Source organism: Amblyraja radiata, chromosome 14, assembly GCF_010909765.2.
Source record: "Amblyraja radiata isolate CabotCenter1 chromosome 14, sAmbRad1.1.pri, whole genome shotgun sequence".
Lineage (NCBI taxonomy): Eukaryota > Metazoa > Chordata > Chondrichthyes > Rajiformes > Rajidae > Amblyraja > Amblyraja radiata.
This window is the reverse complement of record NC_045969.1, coordinates 47343069-47358557: the sequence shown is the minus strand read 5'-3', so window position 1 is coordinate 47358557 and position 15489 is coordinate 47343069. Positions and strand designations below refer to the sequence as shown.

Below are 15489 nucleotides of genomic sequence, written 5' to 3'. Positions count from 1 at the left end.
AATTGACAATTTCAGTGGGTTTTAACGGCCCGCTACGCTGGAAACAATGGTACCTGCGGTTCATCGCGTGTAATCCATTTGGTGTAGCGTAGCAACAGTGCGGGTCATGGGTCGTGACCCGACTGCCGTGAAACCTCCCTAATATTTAAGAGGGAGTTAGATGTGGCCGTTGTGGCTAAAGGGATCAGGGGGTATGGAGAGAAGGCAGGTACAGGATACTGAGTTGGATGATCAGCCATGATCATATTGAATGGTGGTGCAGGCTCGAAGGGCCAAATGGCCTACTCCTGCACTTAATTTCTATGTTTCTATGGACGTGCCCTGATCAAAGATGGCCACCTCCCCGATCTCACCTCCCATTGACTTCAATGTGCCCTGACCAAAGATGGCCGTCACCTGGAGAGGAGAGGGAAAGGAGATAGAGAAGGACAGAGAGAGAAGGGAAGGAAAAGAGCAAGCCAGAGAAGGGGAGAGAGAAAGAGAAAGAAAGAGGGAGCGAGACAGAGAAAAAAAAAGAAGGCTGCCAGTAGCTAGGATGGCCACCCGGGGCTTCACTACCAATGGACTGCAATGGCAGACTGCCAGTAAACAAGATGGCCACCTGCAGCTCCACAGGGAAATGCCAGCATCCAAAATGGCCGCCCCCGGCTTCACTCTCATTGATTTCAATGGCTGGCCGCCAGTAGCTAAAATGGCGGGGTTGGGGGGGGGGGGGGGGGGGGGGGGAGAGAGAGAGAGAGAGGGGGAAGGAGTGAACGTGACTATTTGGGGAAATGAGAGGAGAATAGACAGTGAAAGTGGGAGAGAGAGAGGAGGGAGAGAACGGGTAGAGAGAGGGAGGTGAGGTGTATGCATGCGTGTCTGGGGATTATTGCCTCCTCACGAAACCCTCTCCCTCCTCCTCCCCTCGTTCCCTCCCACCCTCTCGCTCTCTCTCCCTCTCTCTCCCCATCTCCCTCTCTCTCTCTATCTCTCTCTCGCTCCTCTTTCCCCAGCAGTCATTTTGTTGTCAACCTCCATAGTTGACCAATCTTCCATCATTCCTTAATCTCACCCCTGGAGCACTGCTGACCCCGGGTTCTTCCCCGGAGAGCGCCCTGTTGGGAGGGAGGGAGGGATTGAGAGGAAAGGAGGGCACAGAGGCGTAAATGATGAATGAATTAATAAGTTTATTGGCATGTATTCACATACAAGGAATTTGCATTGTTGCTCCGCCCGCAAGTGACAACATGACTTACAGTGAAAGTTAGGAATGACATATAAAACATTAAACATTAATAATAACACATTAGCGATTAAACATGTGAAGTAAATGAATTATCAGAGCAAAAGGAGGCAACAGATTTTTGATTACTACTCATGGAAAAATAGCCGTTTTATATGTCTGGCTGTGGGATTCAAAGTAGCTTTAACAAATTTAGCAACTCACCGCTCTCTGTGAGAAAAAGTGTTTCCTCGTCTCCGTTCTAAATGGCTTACCCCTTATTCTTAAACTGTGGCCCCTGGTTCTGGACTCCCCCAACATCGGGAACATGTTTCCTTCCTCTAGCGTGTCCAAACCCTTAACAATCTTATATGTTTCAATGAGATACCCTCTCATCCTTCTAAACTCCAGAGTACAAGTCCAGCCGCTCCATTCTCTCAGCATATGTCAGTCCCGCCATCCCGGGAATTAAACGTTCTCTGCACTCCCTCAATAGCAAGAATGTCCTTCCTCAAATTAGGGGACCAAAACTGCACACAATCCTCCAGGTGTGGTCTCACTAGGGCCCTGTACAACTGCAGAAGGACCTCTTTGCTCCTATACTCAACTCTTTTCTCTGTTGTCTTTAGTGGCCTTTCCAAATAAAATGAAAACATCTTTTACACTTTGTGGACAACTCGATGTTTGAATTATGTTCTTCAACCAGTTTGGTCCAGTTTAGTTTGGAGATACAGCGCGGAAACAGGCCCTTCGGCCCACCGAGTCCGTGCCGACCAGCGATCCCCGCACACTAACACTATCCTGCACACACACACACACTAGGGGACAATTTACAATCTTTAACAGAAGCCAATTAACCTACAAACCCGCACACACGTACGTCTTTGGAGTGTGGGAGGAAACCGGAGCGCCCGGGGAAAACCCACGTAGGTCACGGGGAGAGAACGTGCAAACTCCGCACAGACAGCGCCCGTGGTCGGGATCGAACCCAGGTGTCTGGCGCCGTGAAATGGCAACTCTACCGCTGGGCCACCGTGACGACCAGAGAGGGAGGGAGAGGTGAATACTTCTCTCTCCTGCTCCCTCTCCCTCAATCTCTCCAAAACTTACTAAAAACTTTTCAGTCTCCTAAACGTTCTCTCGCACTCATTCCCTCCCTCCCTCCCTCTCTCTCCCTCCCTCACTCACTCCCTCTCTCTCTCCCTCCCTCCCTCTCACTCTCTCCCTCTCTCCCTCCCTCCCTCCCTCCCTCCCTCCCTCCCTCTCTCCCTCTCTCCCTCCCTCCCTCTCTCCCTCCCTCCCTCCCACCCTCTCTCCTTCCCTCCCTCCCTCTCCCTCTCTCCCTCCCTCTCTCCCTCTCCTTCCTCCCACCCTCTCATCCTCCCTCTCTCCTCCCTCCCTCTCCCTCCTCTCTCCCTCTCTCCCTCCCTCCCTCCCTCTCTCCCTCCCTCCCTCCCACCCTCTCTCCCTCACTCTCTCTCTCCCTCTCCCTCTCTCCCTCCCTCCCTCCCTCCCTCTCTACCTCTCTCCCTCCCTCCTCTCTCCTCCCTCCCTCCCTCCCTCTCCTCTCTCATCCCTCCTCCTCCTCCCTCCTCTCTCCCTCTCTCCCTCCCTCCCGCCCTCTCCTCTCTCCCTCCCTCCCTCCCCTCCTCCTCTCCTCTCTCCTCCCTCCCTCCCTCTCTCCCTCTCCCTCCCTCTCTCCCTCCCCCTCAAAAAACAACAAACAACCACCCCGGAACCAACATTCGGCATTTCGCCCTCCACCCGGACGCATGAGACCCGCCGTCCCGCTTTGCCAGCGACGGTGCGCCGCCCTAAAGTGTCCCCCTCTCTCACCGGAAGCGCCTTTGTGGACAAGACATAGCTCCTCTATGATCTTTGGACAAGACGTTCGCCACTCAACCAGAAGTGGTGCGGGAATCCAGCTGCAAAAAAAAGCAGGTAAGGGGGAAGCGCTGCGTGGGAGGGAGCAATGCAGCCAGTGATGCATGCATCCCCTTTAATGGGGAGCATGCATCCCCTTTAATGCAGCAGGGGGAGCATGCATCCCCTTTAATGCAGCAGGGGGAGCATGCACAGGCGCTTGCAGGCGGTTTCTCTCCCCCTGCCCCTCTCTCTCCCCCTCTCTGGCTCCCCCCCCCCTCTCCCTCCATCCCTAGTGAGACCACACCTGGAGTATTGTGTGCAGTTTTGGTCCCCTAATTTGAGGAAGGACATTCCTGCTATTGAGGGAGGGAGAGAAACAGAGAGAGAGACGGAGAGATAGACAGAGACAGAGAGATCATATAACGATATAAGCACGGAAACAGGCCATCTCTGCCCTACAAGTCCGCGCCGAACAATTTTTTCCCTTAGTCCCACCTGCCTGCACTCATACCATAACCCTCCATTCCCTTCTCATCCATATGCCTATCCAATTTATTTTTAAATGATACCAACGAACCTGCCGCCACCACTTCCACTGGAAGCTCATTCCACACCGCTACCACTCTCTGAGTAAAGAAGTTCCCCCTCATGTTGCCCCTAAACTTCTGTCCCTTAATTCTGAAGTCATGTCCTCTTGTTTGAATCTTCCCTATTCTCAAAGGGAAAAGCTTGTCCACATCAACTCTGTCTATCCCTCTCATCATTTTAAAGACCTCTATCAAGTCCCCCCTTAACCTTCTGCGCACCAGAGAATAAAGACCTAACTTATTCAACCTATCTCTGTAACTTAGTTGTTGAAACCCAGGCAACATTCTAGTAAATCTCCTCTGTACTCTCTCTATTTTGTTGACATCCTTCCTATAATTGGGCGACCAAAATTGTACACCATACTCCAGATTTGGTCTCACCAATGCCTTGTACAATTTTAACATTACATCCCAGCTTCTATACTCAATGCTCTGATTTATAAAGGCTAGCATACCAAAAGCTTTCTTTACCACCCTGTCTATATGAGATTCCACCTTCAAGGAACTATGCACGGTTATTCCCAGATCCCTCTGTTCAACTGCATTCTTCAATTCCCTACCATTTATCATGTACGTCCTATTTTGATTTGTCCTGCCAAGGTGTAACACCTCACATTTATCAGCATTAAACTCCATCTGCCATCTTTCAGCCCATTTTTCCAAATGGCCTAAATCACTCTGTAGACTTTGGAAATCCTCTTCATTATCCACAACACCCCCTATCTTGGTATCATCTGCATACTTACTAATCCAATTTACCACCCCTTCATCCAGATCATTGATGTACATGACAAACAACAAAGGACCCAACACAGATCCCTGATCGACAGAGAGAGATAGAGAGACAGAAAGAGTGAGAGAAAGAGAGATAAACAGAGAGAGAGAGAAAGAGGCAGAGAGGGGAGAGACAGAGAGAGGGAGATGGAGAGGGTGAGAGAGAGACAGAGAGAGTGAGAGACAGAGAGAGAGGAAGAGAGAGGGAGATGGAGAGGGGGAGAGCGAGGCAGAGAGAGAGTGAGAGACAGAGAGAGAGGAAGAGACAGAGAGAGAGGGGAGAGACAGAGAGGGAAAGGGAGAGAGAAACAAAGAGAGAGACAGATAACGAGACAGAAAGAGATACAGAGAGAGAGAGAGAGACTGGGAGAGGAAGAGAGAGAGAGAGAGAGAGAAACATAAGATTGTTAAGGGCTTGGACACGCTAGAGGCAGGAAACATGTTCCCGATGTTGGGGGAGTCCAGAACCAGGGGCCACAGTTTAAGAATAAGGAGTAAGCCATTTAGAACGGAGACAAGGAAACACTTTTTCTCACAGAGAGTGGTGAGTCTGTGGAATTTTCTGCCTCAGTGGGTGGTGGAGGCAGGTTCTCTGGATGCTTTCAATAGAGAGCTAGATAGGGCTCTTAAAGATAGCGGAGTCAGGGGATATGGGGTGAAGGCAGGAATGGGGTACCAATTTTGGATGATCAGCCATGATCACATTGTATGGCAGTGCTGGCTCAAAGGGCCGAATGGCCAACTCCTGCACCTATTGTCTATTGAGAAAGAGTGAGAGACGGAGACCGAGAGAGACAGAGAGAAAGGGGAGAGAGAGACACGCAGAGGGAGAGAGAGAGAGATACAGAGAGACAGGGAGAGACAGAGAGAGAGACACAGACAAAGATAGTTACTGAGAGAGAGAGACAGGGAGAGAGAGGGAGACAGGGAGAGAGGGACAGAGTGAGAGACGGAGAGAGACAGCGAGTTAGTGAGGGAAATAGAAAGAGAGAGAAGCAGACATACAGAGACAGAGAGAGAGAGACAGTGAGACAGAGAGAGAGAGAGAGAACTGTACCTAACATTCCCCAATTATAGAAAAAAATAGTGTTTTCGCACCTGTCCCACAAAATAGGTTTTATTTAAACTAAAAAAGAAGAGACTTTAAATACAAAATAAATGAGTTCATTCCATATAGGCTGCTGGAATATCCAGGGTCTCTACTCTTCAACCTTCGGGATGAAGACTGGGAACCCTGAGTTCCTAAAGTCTATAGAAGACACTGATATAATGATATTAACAGAAACATGATACCGAAAGGATACGTTCATTCACTGTCCCTCAGGGTACCATGAAGTCATGGTGCCCTCAGTAAAAACTACTGATATACATAAGGGCAGAACATCTGGGGGGTCTTGGTGTGGTACAAAGAAGAACTAGACAGTCACATTACATCAATAAAACGGGAAATCACATACAGTGGCTTGCAAAAGTATTCATACCCCTTGAACATTTCCACATTTTGTCACGTTACAACCACAAACGTAAATGTATTTTATTGGGATTTTATGTGATAGACCAACACAAAGTGGTGCATAATTGTGAAGTGGAAGGAAAATGATACATGGTTTTCAAATTTTTTTACAAATAAAAAACTGAAAAGTGTGGCGTGCAAAAGTATTCAGCCCCCCTGAGTCAATACTTTGTAGAACAGCCTTTCGCTGCAATTACAGCTGCAAGTCTTTTGGGGTATGTCTCTACCAGCTTTGTACATCTAGAGACTGAAATATTTGCCCATTCTTCTTTGCAAAATAGCTCAAGCTCAGTCAGATTGGATGGAGAGCGTCTGTGAACAGCAATTTTCAAGTCTTGCCAGAGATTCTCAATTGAATTTAGGTCTGGACTTTGACTGGGCCATTCTAACACATGAATATGCTTTGATCTAAACCATTCCATTGTAGCTCTGGCTGTATGTTTAGGGTCGTTGTCCTGCTGGAAGGTGAACCTCCACCCCAGTCTCAAGTCTTTTGCAGACTCTAACAGGTTTTCTTCCAAGATTGCCCTGTATTTGGCTCCATCCATCTTCCCATCAACTCTGACCAGCTTCCCTGTCCCTGCTGAAGAAAAGCATCCCCACAGCATGATGCTGCCACCACCATGTTTCACAGTGGGGATGGTGTGTTCAGGATGATGTGCAGTGTTAGTTTTCCACCACACATAGCGTTTTGCATTTAGGCCAAAAACTTCAATTTTGGTCTCATCTGACCAGAGCACCTTCCTCCACATGTTTGCTGTGTCCCCCACATGGCTTGTGGCAAACTGCAAACGTGACTTCTTATGGCTTTTTTTCAACAATGGCTTTCTTCTTGCCACTCTTCCATAAAGGCCCGATTTGTGGAGTGCACGACTAATAGTTGTCCTGTGGACAGATTCTCCCACCTGAGCTGTGGATCTCTGCAGCTCCTCCAGAGTTACAATGGGCCTCTTGGCTGCTTCTCTGATCAATGCTCTCCTTGCCCAGCCTGTTTAGGTGGACGGCCATGTCTTGGTAGGTTTGCAGTTGTGCCATACTCTTTCCATTTTCGGATGATGGATTGAACAGTGCTCCGTGAGATGTTCAAAGCTTGGGATATTTTTTTATAACCTAACCCTGCTTTAAACTTCTCCACAACTTTATCCCTGACCTGTCTGGAGTGTTCCTTGGGCTTCATGATGCTGTTTGTTCACTAATGTTCTCTTAACAAACCTCTGAGGCCTTCACAGAACAGCTGTATTTATACTGAGATTAGATTACACACAAGTGGACTCTATTTACTAATTAGGTGACTTCTGAAGGCAATTGGTCGCACTGGATTTTATTTAGGGGTATCAGAGTAAAGGGGGCTGAATACCTTTGCACGCCACACTTTTCAGTTTTTTATTTGTAAAAAAATTTGAAAACCATGTATCATTTTCCTTCCACTTCACAATTACGCGCCACTTTGTGTTGGTCTATCACATAAAATCCCAATAAAATACATTTACGTTTGTGGTTGTAACGTGACAAAATGTGGAAAAGTTCAAGGGGTATGAATACTTTTGCAAGCCACTGTATATGGTTGAAAGTAGATTAAAAAATTGGAATAATTGGAAAAGATATATATCTATGTGCCGCCTACATACCCCCAACAGAATCGCTATATTTTGAAGAGGATATATTTGAAACTCTCCACAGGGAAATCAATCATTTCCAGGCCCAGGGAAATGTGCTACTATGTGGAGACCTGAATGCAAGGACCGGATGTGAACCTGATTCCATAGACCACAGGGCAACAGCCATGTGTTCGGTCAAACCCCCTTGTATGTCACACCAACTATCATTAACCGAAACAACCTTGACTGTGAAATAAATAAAAGTGGAAGAGAGGTAGTGCATCTCTGTCGATCCTTGGGCCTGTACATAGTTTATTGTAGGCTCAGAGGGGACTCGCTGGGAAGGTTTACATATTCCTCAGCTCTTGGGTCTAGCGTGGTAGACTACGCAATTACTGACATAGACCCCTGCACTATCAGTGCATTCACTGTTAGGCAGCAGTCCCCTCTTTCAGACCATAGTCAAATCAACGTGTACCTAAAATTTCCTGTTCAAACTAAAGACGTAAAAAAGGAACCCAGTAAGCTGTATAAACTAAATCAGACTTACAGATGGGTTTCAGATAGTGGAGATAAATTCATCATGGCCCTGAACTCACCCGATCTCACAAATAAAATACTGAAATTCAAGACAAACCCATATGAGACTACTAGAGATGGTGTAAACATGGCTATGCATGACATTAATATGATCCATCAAAGCTGACCTTGTGAAACAGAAGAGAAAAATTATCAAAAAACACAACCATGAAAAATGGTTTGACCATGAGTGTAAAAGTGTCAGAAAAGACCTGAGGAAAATATCGAACCAAAAACACCGTCAACCAAACAACCCAGACTTACGTATTAGATATAATGAAACTCTTAAAATGTATAAACACACGATTAGGAACTAAAGACAAAACTTCACTCACAATACAATACAATACAATACAATTCAATTTATTGTCATTTGGACCCCTTGAGGTCCAAACGAAATGCCGTTTCTGCAGCCATACATTACAAACAAATAGACCCAAGACACAACATAATTTACATAAACATCCATCACATCGCTGTGATGGAAGGCCAAAAAAACTTATCTCTCCACTGCACTCTCCCCCCCGATGTCAGAGTCAAAGTCAAAGCCCCCGGCGGGCGATGGCGAATTGTCCCGTGGCCATTAAAGCCACGCCGGGTGATGCAAGGTCGCACACCGGGTCTTGGTGTTAGAGCCCCCGGCGCGCGCTCGCAAACTCCCGCGGCCATTCCAAGCCGCGCGGGGCGGTGATGTAGGCCCCGCTCCAGGAGCTCTTCAACCCCGCAACTCGGGCGGGAGAAGTCGCCGTTGCGGGAGCCCTGAAAAGCGGACTCCCTCCAGGGACCCGCGGGCTCCCGGTGTCGCCGTCCGCCAAACCCGCAGTTGCAGCCACCGAATCTCCAGAGGTCGGGCCGCAGCAGCGTCCACCACAGCTCCACCCGCTCTGGACTCGGCCAGCTCCGCGACGGTGAGGTGAGTAGTCGGCACCAGAGCCCCCGGTCTTCCTGTTGGAGGCCGCTCCTCGTTGCAGCCCCAACGACAACGGAGACCCGACAAAGAAAAGATCGGGTCTCCCGTGCAGGGAGAGATTTAAAAGTTACCCCCAACCTCCCCACACCACCCCCCCCCCCCCCCCCCCCCACACACATACCCCAACAAAAAATAACAAAAACTACATAAAAACATAGACATAAAATAATAAAAAACGCAGACGGACTGCAGAGGCCGCTGCTGACGAGAGTCGCGCCGTCCACATACAAGAGACTTGAAGAAATTGAAAATTCCATAAATCAAAACCAATTTTGGGATATGTGGAATAACCTGAGCACAACAAAACTACAAACACTACCAATTCAGGAGGGTGATATCTGGAGACCACACTTCAAAAATCTATATAAGGACAACCCAATAAATACAATTAACTCAAATTATTCCCATATCAAAGAAAAACTCCAAACACTAGAAACAGTAATTAAAGATTATCAAAACCCTCTTGATTCTCCAATTACCTTGGAAGAACTGACCATAAAAATAAAATCTCTCCACTCAAAGAAAGCCTGTGGTCCAGACAGCATCAAAAATGAAATGCTCAAGTACAGCACTCCGGAGATGCAGGACATAGTGTTCAACATCATACTACGTTCAGTTTATTTCCCTAATATTTGGTGTCAAGGGCTTATTTCACCCATTTATAAGAGTGAAAACAAATTAGACCCAAATAATTATCGTGGCATCTGTGTCAGTAGCTGCCTAGGGAAGTTATTCTGCAGTATCATAAATAACAGAATGCAGGATTTCCTTAACAAACACAACATTCTCAGTAAAAACCAAATCGGCTTCCAGATAGGGAGAGAGAAAGGGAAAGAGAGACAGGTACAGAGGGAGATAGAGACAGAGAGAGACAGTGAGATAGACGGAGAGAGACAGATAAAGAGAGACAGAGATGGAGAGAGAAAAAGAAAGAGAGACAGACACAGGGGGAGAGAGAGAGACAGCGAGGGAGAGACAGCGAGAGAGATACAGATACAGAGAGAGAGAGACAGAGAGAGAGAGAGAGTGAGACACAGAGAGAAAGAGAAAGAGAGACAGAGAGAGTCAGAGAAAGAGAGGGAGACAGAGAGAGAGGCAGGGAGAGGGAGAGAGTGAGACAGAGAGAGAGAAAGAGACAGAGCGAGAGAGAGAGACAGAGAGAGAGAGAGTCAGAGACTGAGTGTCAGAGACAGAGAGAGACAGACATACACAGAGAGAGAAACGGAGAGGGAGAGACAGTGAGAGAGAGAGACAAAGGGAGAGAGAGAGAGAGAGAAAGAAGGAGAGAGAGAGACAGTGGGAAAGAGAGACAGAGAGAGACAGAGAAAGTCAGAGTCAGAGTGAGAGGGAGAGAGAGAAAGAGAGCGTGGGAGAGAGACAGGCAGAGAGAGAGTGACAGAGAGAGACACACAGTGAGAGAGAGATAGATTGAGAGAGAGGGATAGAGAGACAGAGAGAAACAGACAGAGAGAGAGGGAATGAGATAGAGAGAGAGAGAGAGAGGGAAAGAGAGAGAGAGAGAGAGAGAGAGAGACAGTGGGAAAGAGAGAGAGAAAGTCAGAGGGAGAGGGAGAGAGAGAGAGAGTGACAGAGAGAAATACAGAGAGTGAGAGAGAGAGAGAGAGAGTGTGAGAGACAGAGATAGATAGAGAGAGAGAGACAAAGAGGGACAGAGAGGGAGACCGAGAGAGATTGGGAGAGACAGAGAGAGAAAGAGATAGTGAGAGGGAGAGAGTTATAGAGAGACTGAGAGGGGGAAGAGAGAGAGAGAGAGAGGGACAGAGAGAGAGACAGAGAGAGTCAGGAGAGAGAGAGACAGACAGAGGGAGTGAGAGAGGGAGAGAGAGACCGAGAGACGGAGAGAGAGGCAGAGGGAGGGAGAGAGAGAGACAGATAGAGACAGAGAGTGAGAGACAGACAGAGATACAGAGAGATGTCGAGAGAGAGAGACGGAGATAGAGAGAGACAGAGAGAGAGAGAGAGAGAGAGATGGAGGGAGAGAGAGAGAGAGAGAGACAGAGAGAGAGTGGGAGAGAGAGAGACAGAGAGAGAGACAGTGAGACAGAGACACAGAGAGAGTGATCGAGAGAGAGTGATCGAGAGAGAGAGAGAGAGAGAGAGAGAGAGAGAGAGAGAGAGAGAGAGAACGGAGAGACCGAGAGAGAGAGAGAGACAGAGAGAGTGAGAGACAGAGAGAAAGGGACAGATAGCGAGAGGGAGAAAGACAGAGGGAGAGACAGAGGGAGACACATAGAGAGGCAGAGAGAGAGACAGAGAGAGTCACAATAATCATAATATGATTAGTTTTAATCTGCAATTTGAGAAGGAGAAAGTTAAATCGGAAGTGGCAGTGATGCAGCTGAACAAGGGGGAGTATGAAGGCATGAGAGGGGAGCTGGCCAAGGTAGACTGGAAAGGGATACTAGCAAGAATGATGGTGGAACAGCAATGGCAGGCACTTCTGGGCATAATCCGTAAGACACAGGATCATTTCATTCCAAAAAGGAAGAAAGATTCTAAGGGGAGTAGGAGGCAACCGTGGCTGACAAGAGACATTAGGGATAGAATAAAACTAAAAGAAAAGATGTATAGCACTGCAAAGAGTAGCTGGAAACCAGAGGATTGGGAAACTTTCATAGGACAACAGAAGGAAACAAAACGGGCAATATGGGCTGAAAAAATGAAGTACGAGGGGAAGCTGGCCAGGAATATAAAGAAGGACAGTAAAAGCTTCTTTAGATATGTTAAGGGAAAAAGAGTAGCAAAGTCAAATGTAGGTCCCTTGAAGGCAGACATGGGTGAAATTATTATGGGGAACAAGGAAATGGCAGAAGAGTTGAACAGGTACTTCGGATCTGTCTTCACTAAGGAAGACACAAACAATCTCCCAGATGTACTGGAGGACAGAGGATCTAAGGGGGTCGAGGAACTGAAATAAATTTTAATTAGGCGAGAAATAGTATTGGGTAGGCTAATGGGACTGAAGGATGATAAATCCCCTGGGCCTGTTGGTCTGCATCCCAGGGTCCTCAGGGTGGTGGCTCTAGAAATAGTGGATGCATTGGTGATCATTTTCCAATGTTCAGTTGATTCAGGATCAATTCCTGTGGATTGGAGGATAGCTAATGTTATCCCACTTTTCAAGAAAGGAGCGAGAGAGAAAATGGGGATTTACAGACCAGTTAGTCTGTCCTCGGTGGTGGGAAAGATGCTGGAGTCAATTATTAAAGAGGTAATAATGGGGCATTTGGATAGCAGTAAAAGGATTAGTCCAAGTCAGCATGGATTTATGAAAGGGAAATCATGCTTGACTAATCTTCTGGAACCTTTTGAGGATGTGACAAGTAAAATGGATGCAGTGGATGTAGTGTATCTAGACTTTCAGAAAGCCTTTGATAAGGTCCCGCGCGGGAGACTGGTGACTAAAATTAGAGCACATGGTATTGGGGGTAAGGTGTTGACATGGATAGAAAGTTGGTTGGCAGACAGGAAGCAAAGAGTAGGAGTGAACGGGTCCTTTTCAGAATGGCAGGCAGTGGCGACTGGGGTGCCGCAAGGCTCGGTGTTGGGGCCGCAACTGTTTACCATCTATATTAATGATTTGGAAGAGGGAATTGGGAGCAACACTAGCAAGTTGGCGGATGACACAATGCTGGGTGGCAGTGTGAGCTGTGAAGAGGATGTTAGGAGGTTGCAGAGTAACCTGGACAGGTTGAGTGAGTGGGCAGATGCGTGGCAGATGCAGTATAATATAGATAAATGTGAGGTTATCCACTTTGGCGGCAAAAACCAGGGGGCAGATTATTATCTCAATGGGGTTAGGTTAGGGGGAGGTACAGCGAGACCTGGGTGTCCTTGTACACCGGTCACTGAAAGTTGGCGTGCAGGTACAGCAGGCAGTGAAGAAAGCTAATGGAATGTTGGCCTTCATAACAAGAGGATTTCAGTATAGGAGTAAAGGTTCTCCTGCAGTTGTATAGGGCTCTGGTGAGACCACTTCTGGAGTATTGTGTACAGTTTTGGTCTACTAATTTGAGGAAGGACATCCTTGTGACTGAGGCAGTGCAGCGTAGGTTCACGAGATTGATCCCTGGGATGGCGGGACTGTCATACGAGGAAAGATTGAAAAGCTTGTGTTCACTGGAGTTTAGAAGGATGAGGGGGATTCTTATAGAAACATATAACATTATAAAACGACTGGACAAGCTAGATGCAGGAAAAATGTTCCCAATGTTGGGCGACTCCAGAACCAGGAGTCACAGTCTTGGAATAAAGGGGAGGCCATTTAAGACTGAGGTGAGAAAAAACTTTCACCAAGAAAGTTGTGATTTTTTGGAATTCCCTGCCACAGTGGAGACCAAATCACTGGATGGATTTAAGAGAGAGCTAGATAGAGCTCTAGGGGCTTGTGGAGTCAAGGGATATGGGGAGAAGGTAGGCACGGGTTATTTATTGGGGACTATCACCCATGATCACAATGAATGGCGCTGCTGACTCGAAGGGTCAAATGGCCTCCTCCTGCACCTATTTTCTATGTTTCTAGAGTGAGAGACAGACGGTGTGAGACAGAGAGAGAGAGACAGAATAGAGGCAGAGAGACACAGAGAGAGAGAGAGTGGGGGAGAGAGACACAGAGAGAGAGAGAGAGACAGAGAGAGGTAGAGAGCGAGAGAGAGAGAGAGAGAGACAGAGAGAGAGAGAGAGAGAGAGAGAGAGAGAGAGAGAGAGAGAGAGAGAGAGAGAGAGAGAGAGAGAGAGAGAGGGAGATTGAGATTATACTGGAGTAACTCAGCAGGTCAGGCAGCATCTTTGGAGAAGATAGGCACAAAGTGCTGGAGTAACTCAGCGGATCAGACAGCAACTGTGGAGAGAATGAATGGGTGATGGTCAAGGGGAGAACGTACAGACTCCACATTGACAGCACCCGTAGTCAGGATTGTACCCGGGTCTCTGGCGGTGAGGCAGCAACTGTACCGCTGCGTTACTTTGCCGCGCAGAATTATATAACGGTTTCCTCCACCATAAACGCACCCAATATGTGCCAGTAATTTCCTGTTTGCCAGCTTGTTGACCCTCTGTGTTCCCTCCTGCTGGGTTTAGGAGCCGTTGCTGTGGACGGAGAGACGGGGACGTGAGCGGCCATTGAGGGCGGCCAGGGTGACGTGACCCCCCCTCCCCATCTGCTCAGTGTGCGGGCTGAGCTTCGATGGAGGACCACATGACGCGGCACAACAAGGAGAAGCGTTATGAGTGTGACGTGTGTGGCAAGGCCTCGCAGAAGCCGAGTCAGCTGGAGATCCACCGGTGGGTGCACACGGGAGAACCCCTTTGACTGCTTGGAGTCCGCACTCCAAGAGCTTCGCTCGCTCCAGCCACCTGCTGCGGCACAACCGCGTGCACTCCGTCGAGAGTCCTTTCACCTGCTCAGACTGCGGCAAGTGCTTCAAGACGATGAATGACCTGGAGATGCACCTGCAGGTGCACACGGGCAAGAAGCCGTATGGCTGCTCCACCTGCGGCAAGAGCTTTGCCTGGTTGTCAAACCTGCGGGATCACCGGTCGATGCACAACAGTGAACGACCCTTCACCTGCACCGACTGCGGCAAAGCCTTTAAGTTGTCCACGCACCTGAAGGAGCACAGGGTCGTGCACACCGGGGAGAAGCCCCACACCTGCGTCCAGTGCGGCAAGGCCTTCACCCGCTCCAACAACCTGCTGAGGCACCAGCGCACCCACACCGGCGAGCGCCCCTACACCTGCAAAGACTGCGGCAAGGGCTTCACCCAGTCCAATGAACTGCTGGTGCACCAGCGCACCCACACCGGCGAGCGCCCCTATACCTGTGTCCAGTGCGGCAAGGGCTTCACTCAGTCCAGCAACCTGCTGAGGCACCAGCGCACCCACACCGGTGAGCGCCCCTACACCTGCGCACAGTGCGGCAAGGGCTTCATCCGGTCCAGTCACCGGCTGGAGCACCAGTGCACCCACACCGGCGAGCGCCCCTACACCTGCGCCCAGTGCGGCAAGGGCTTCACCCGCTCCAGAAACCTGCTGAGCCACCAGCGCATCCACACCGGCGAGCGTCCCTACACCTGTGCCCAGTGCGGCAAGGGCTTCAACCGCTCCTCCAAGCTGCTGTCCCACCAGCGCATCCACACCGGCGAATGTCCCTACACCTGTGCCCAGTGCGGCAAGGGCTTCAACCGCTCCTCCAAGCTGCTGTCCCACCAGCGCATCCACACCGGCGAGCGTCCCTACACCTGCGCCCAGTGTGGCAAGGGCTTCACCCGCTCCTCCAAGCTGCTGTCCCACCAGGAGGTGCACGCCAGCGACCATCCCGTCCCCAGCCCGGTGTGTGGAGAACGCTTTGCCATGGCTTCCCACGCCCTGATACACCA

At 49.0% G+C, this 15489-nt stretch overlaps 1 protein-coding gene across 1 annotated transcript; it reads left to right on the top strand.

The window, feature by feature from the left end:
• Positions 1-535: 535 nt before the first annotated feature.
• LOC116980240 (zinc finger protein 239-like) lies at positions 536-15211 on the top strand (the record flags this gene model as incomplete). The annotated part of the gene is made up of 2 exons (XM_033032294.1): positions 536-682; positions 14447-15211. Coding segments are annotated over exons 1-2 (912 nt in total), but the record flags the coding sequence as incomplete, so codon positions are not given.
• Positions 15212-15489: the final 278 nt, after the last annotated feature.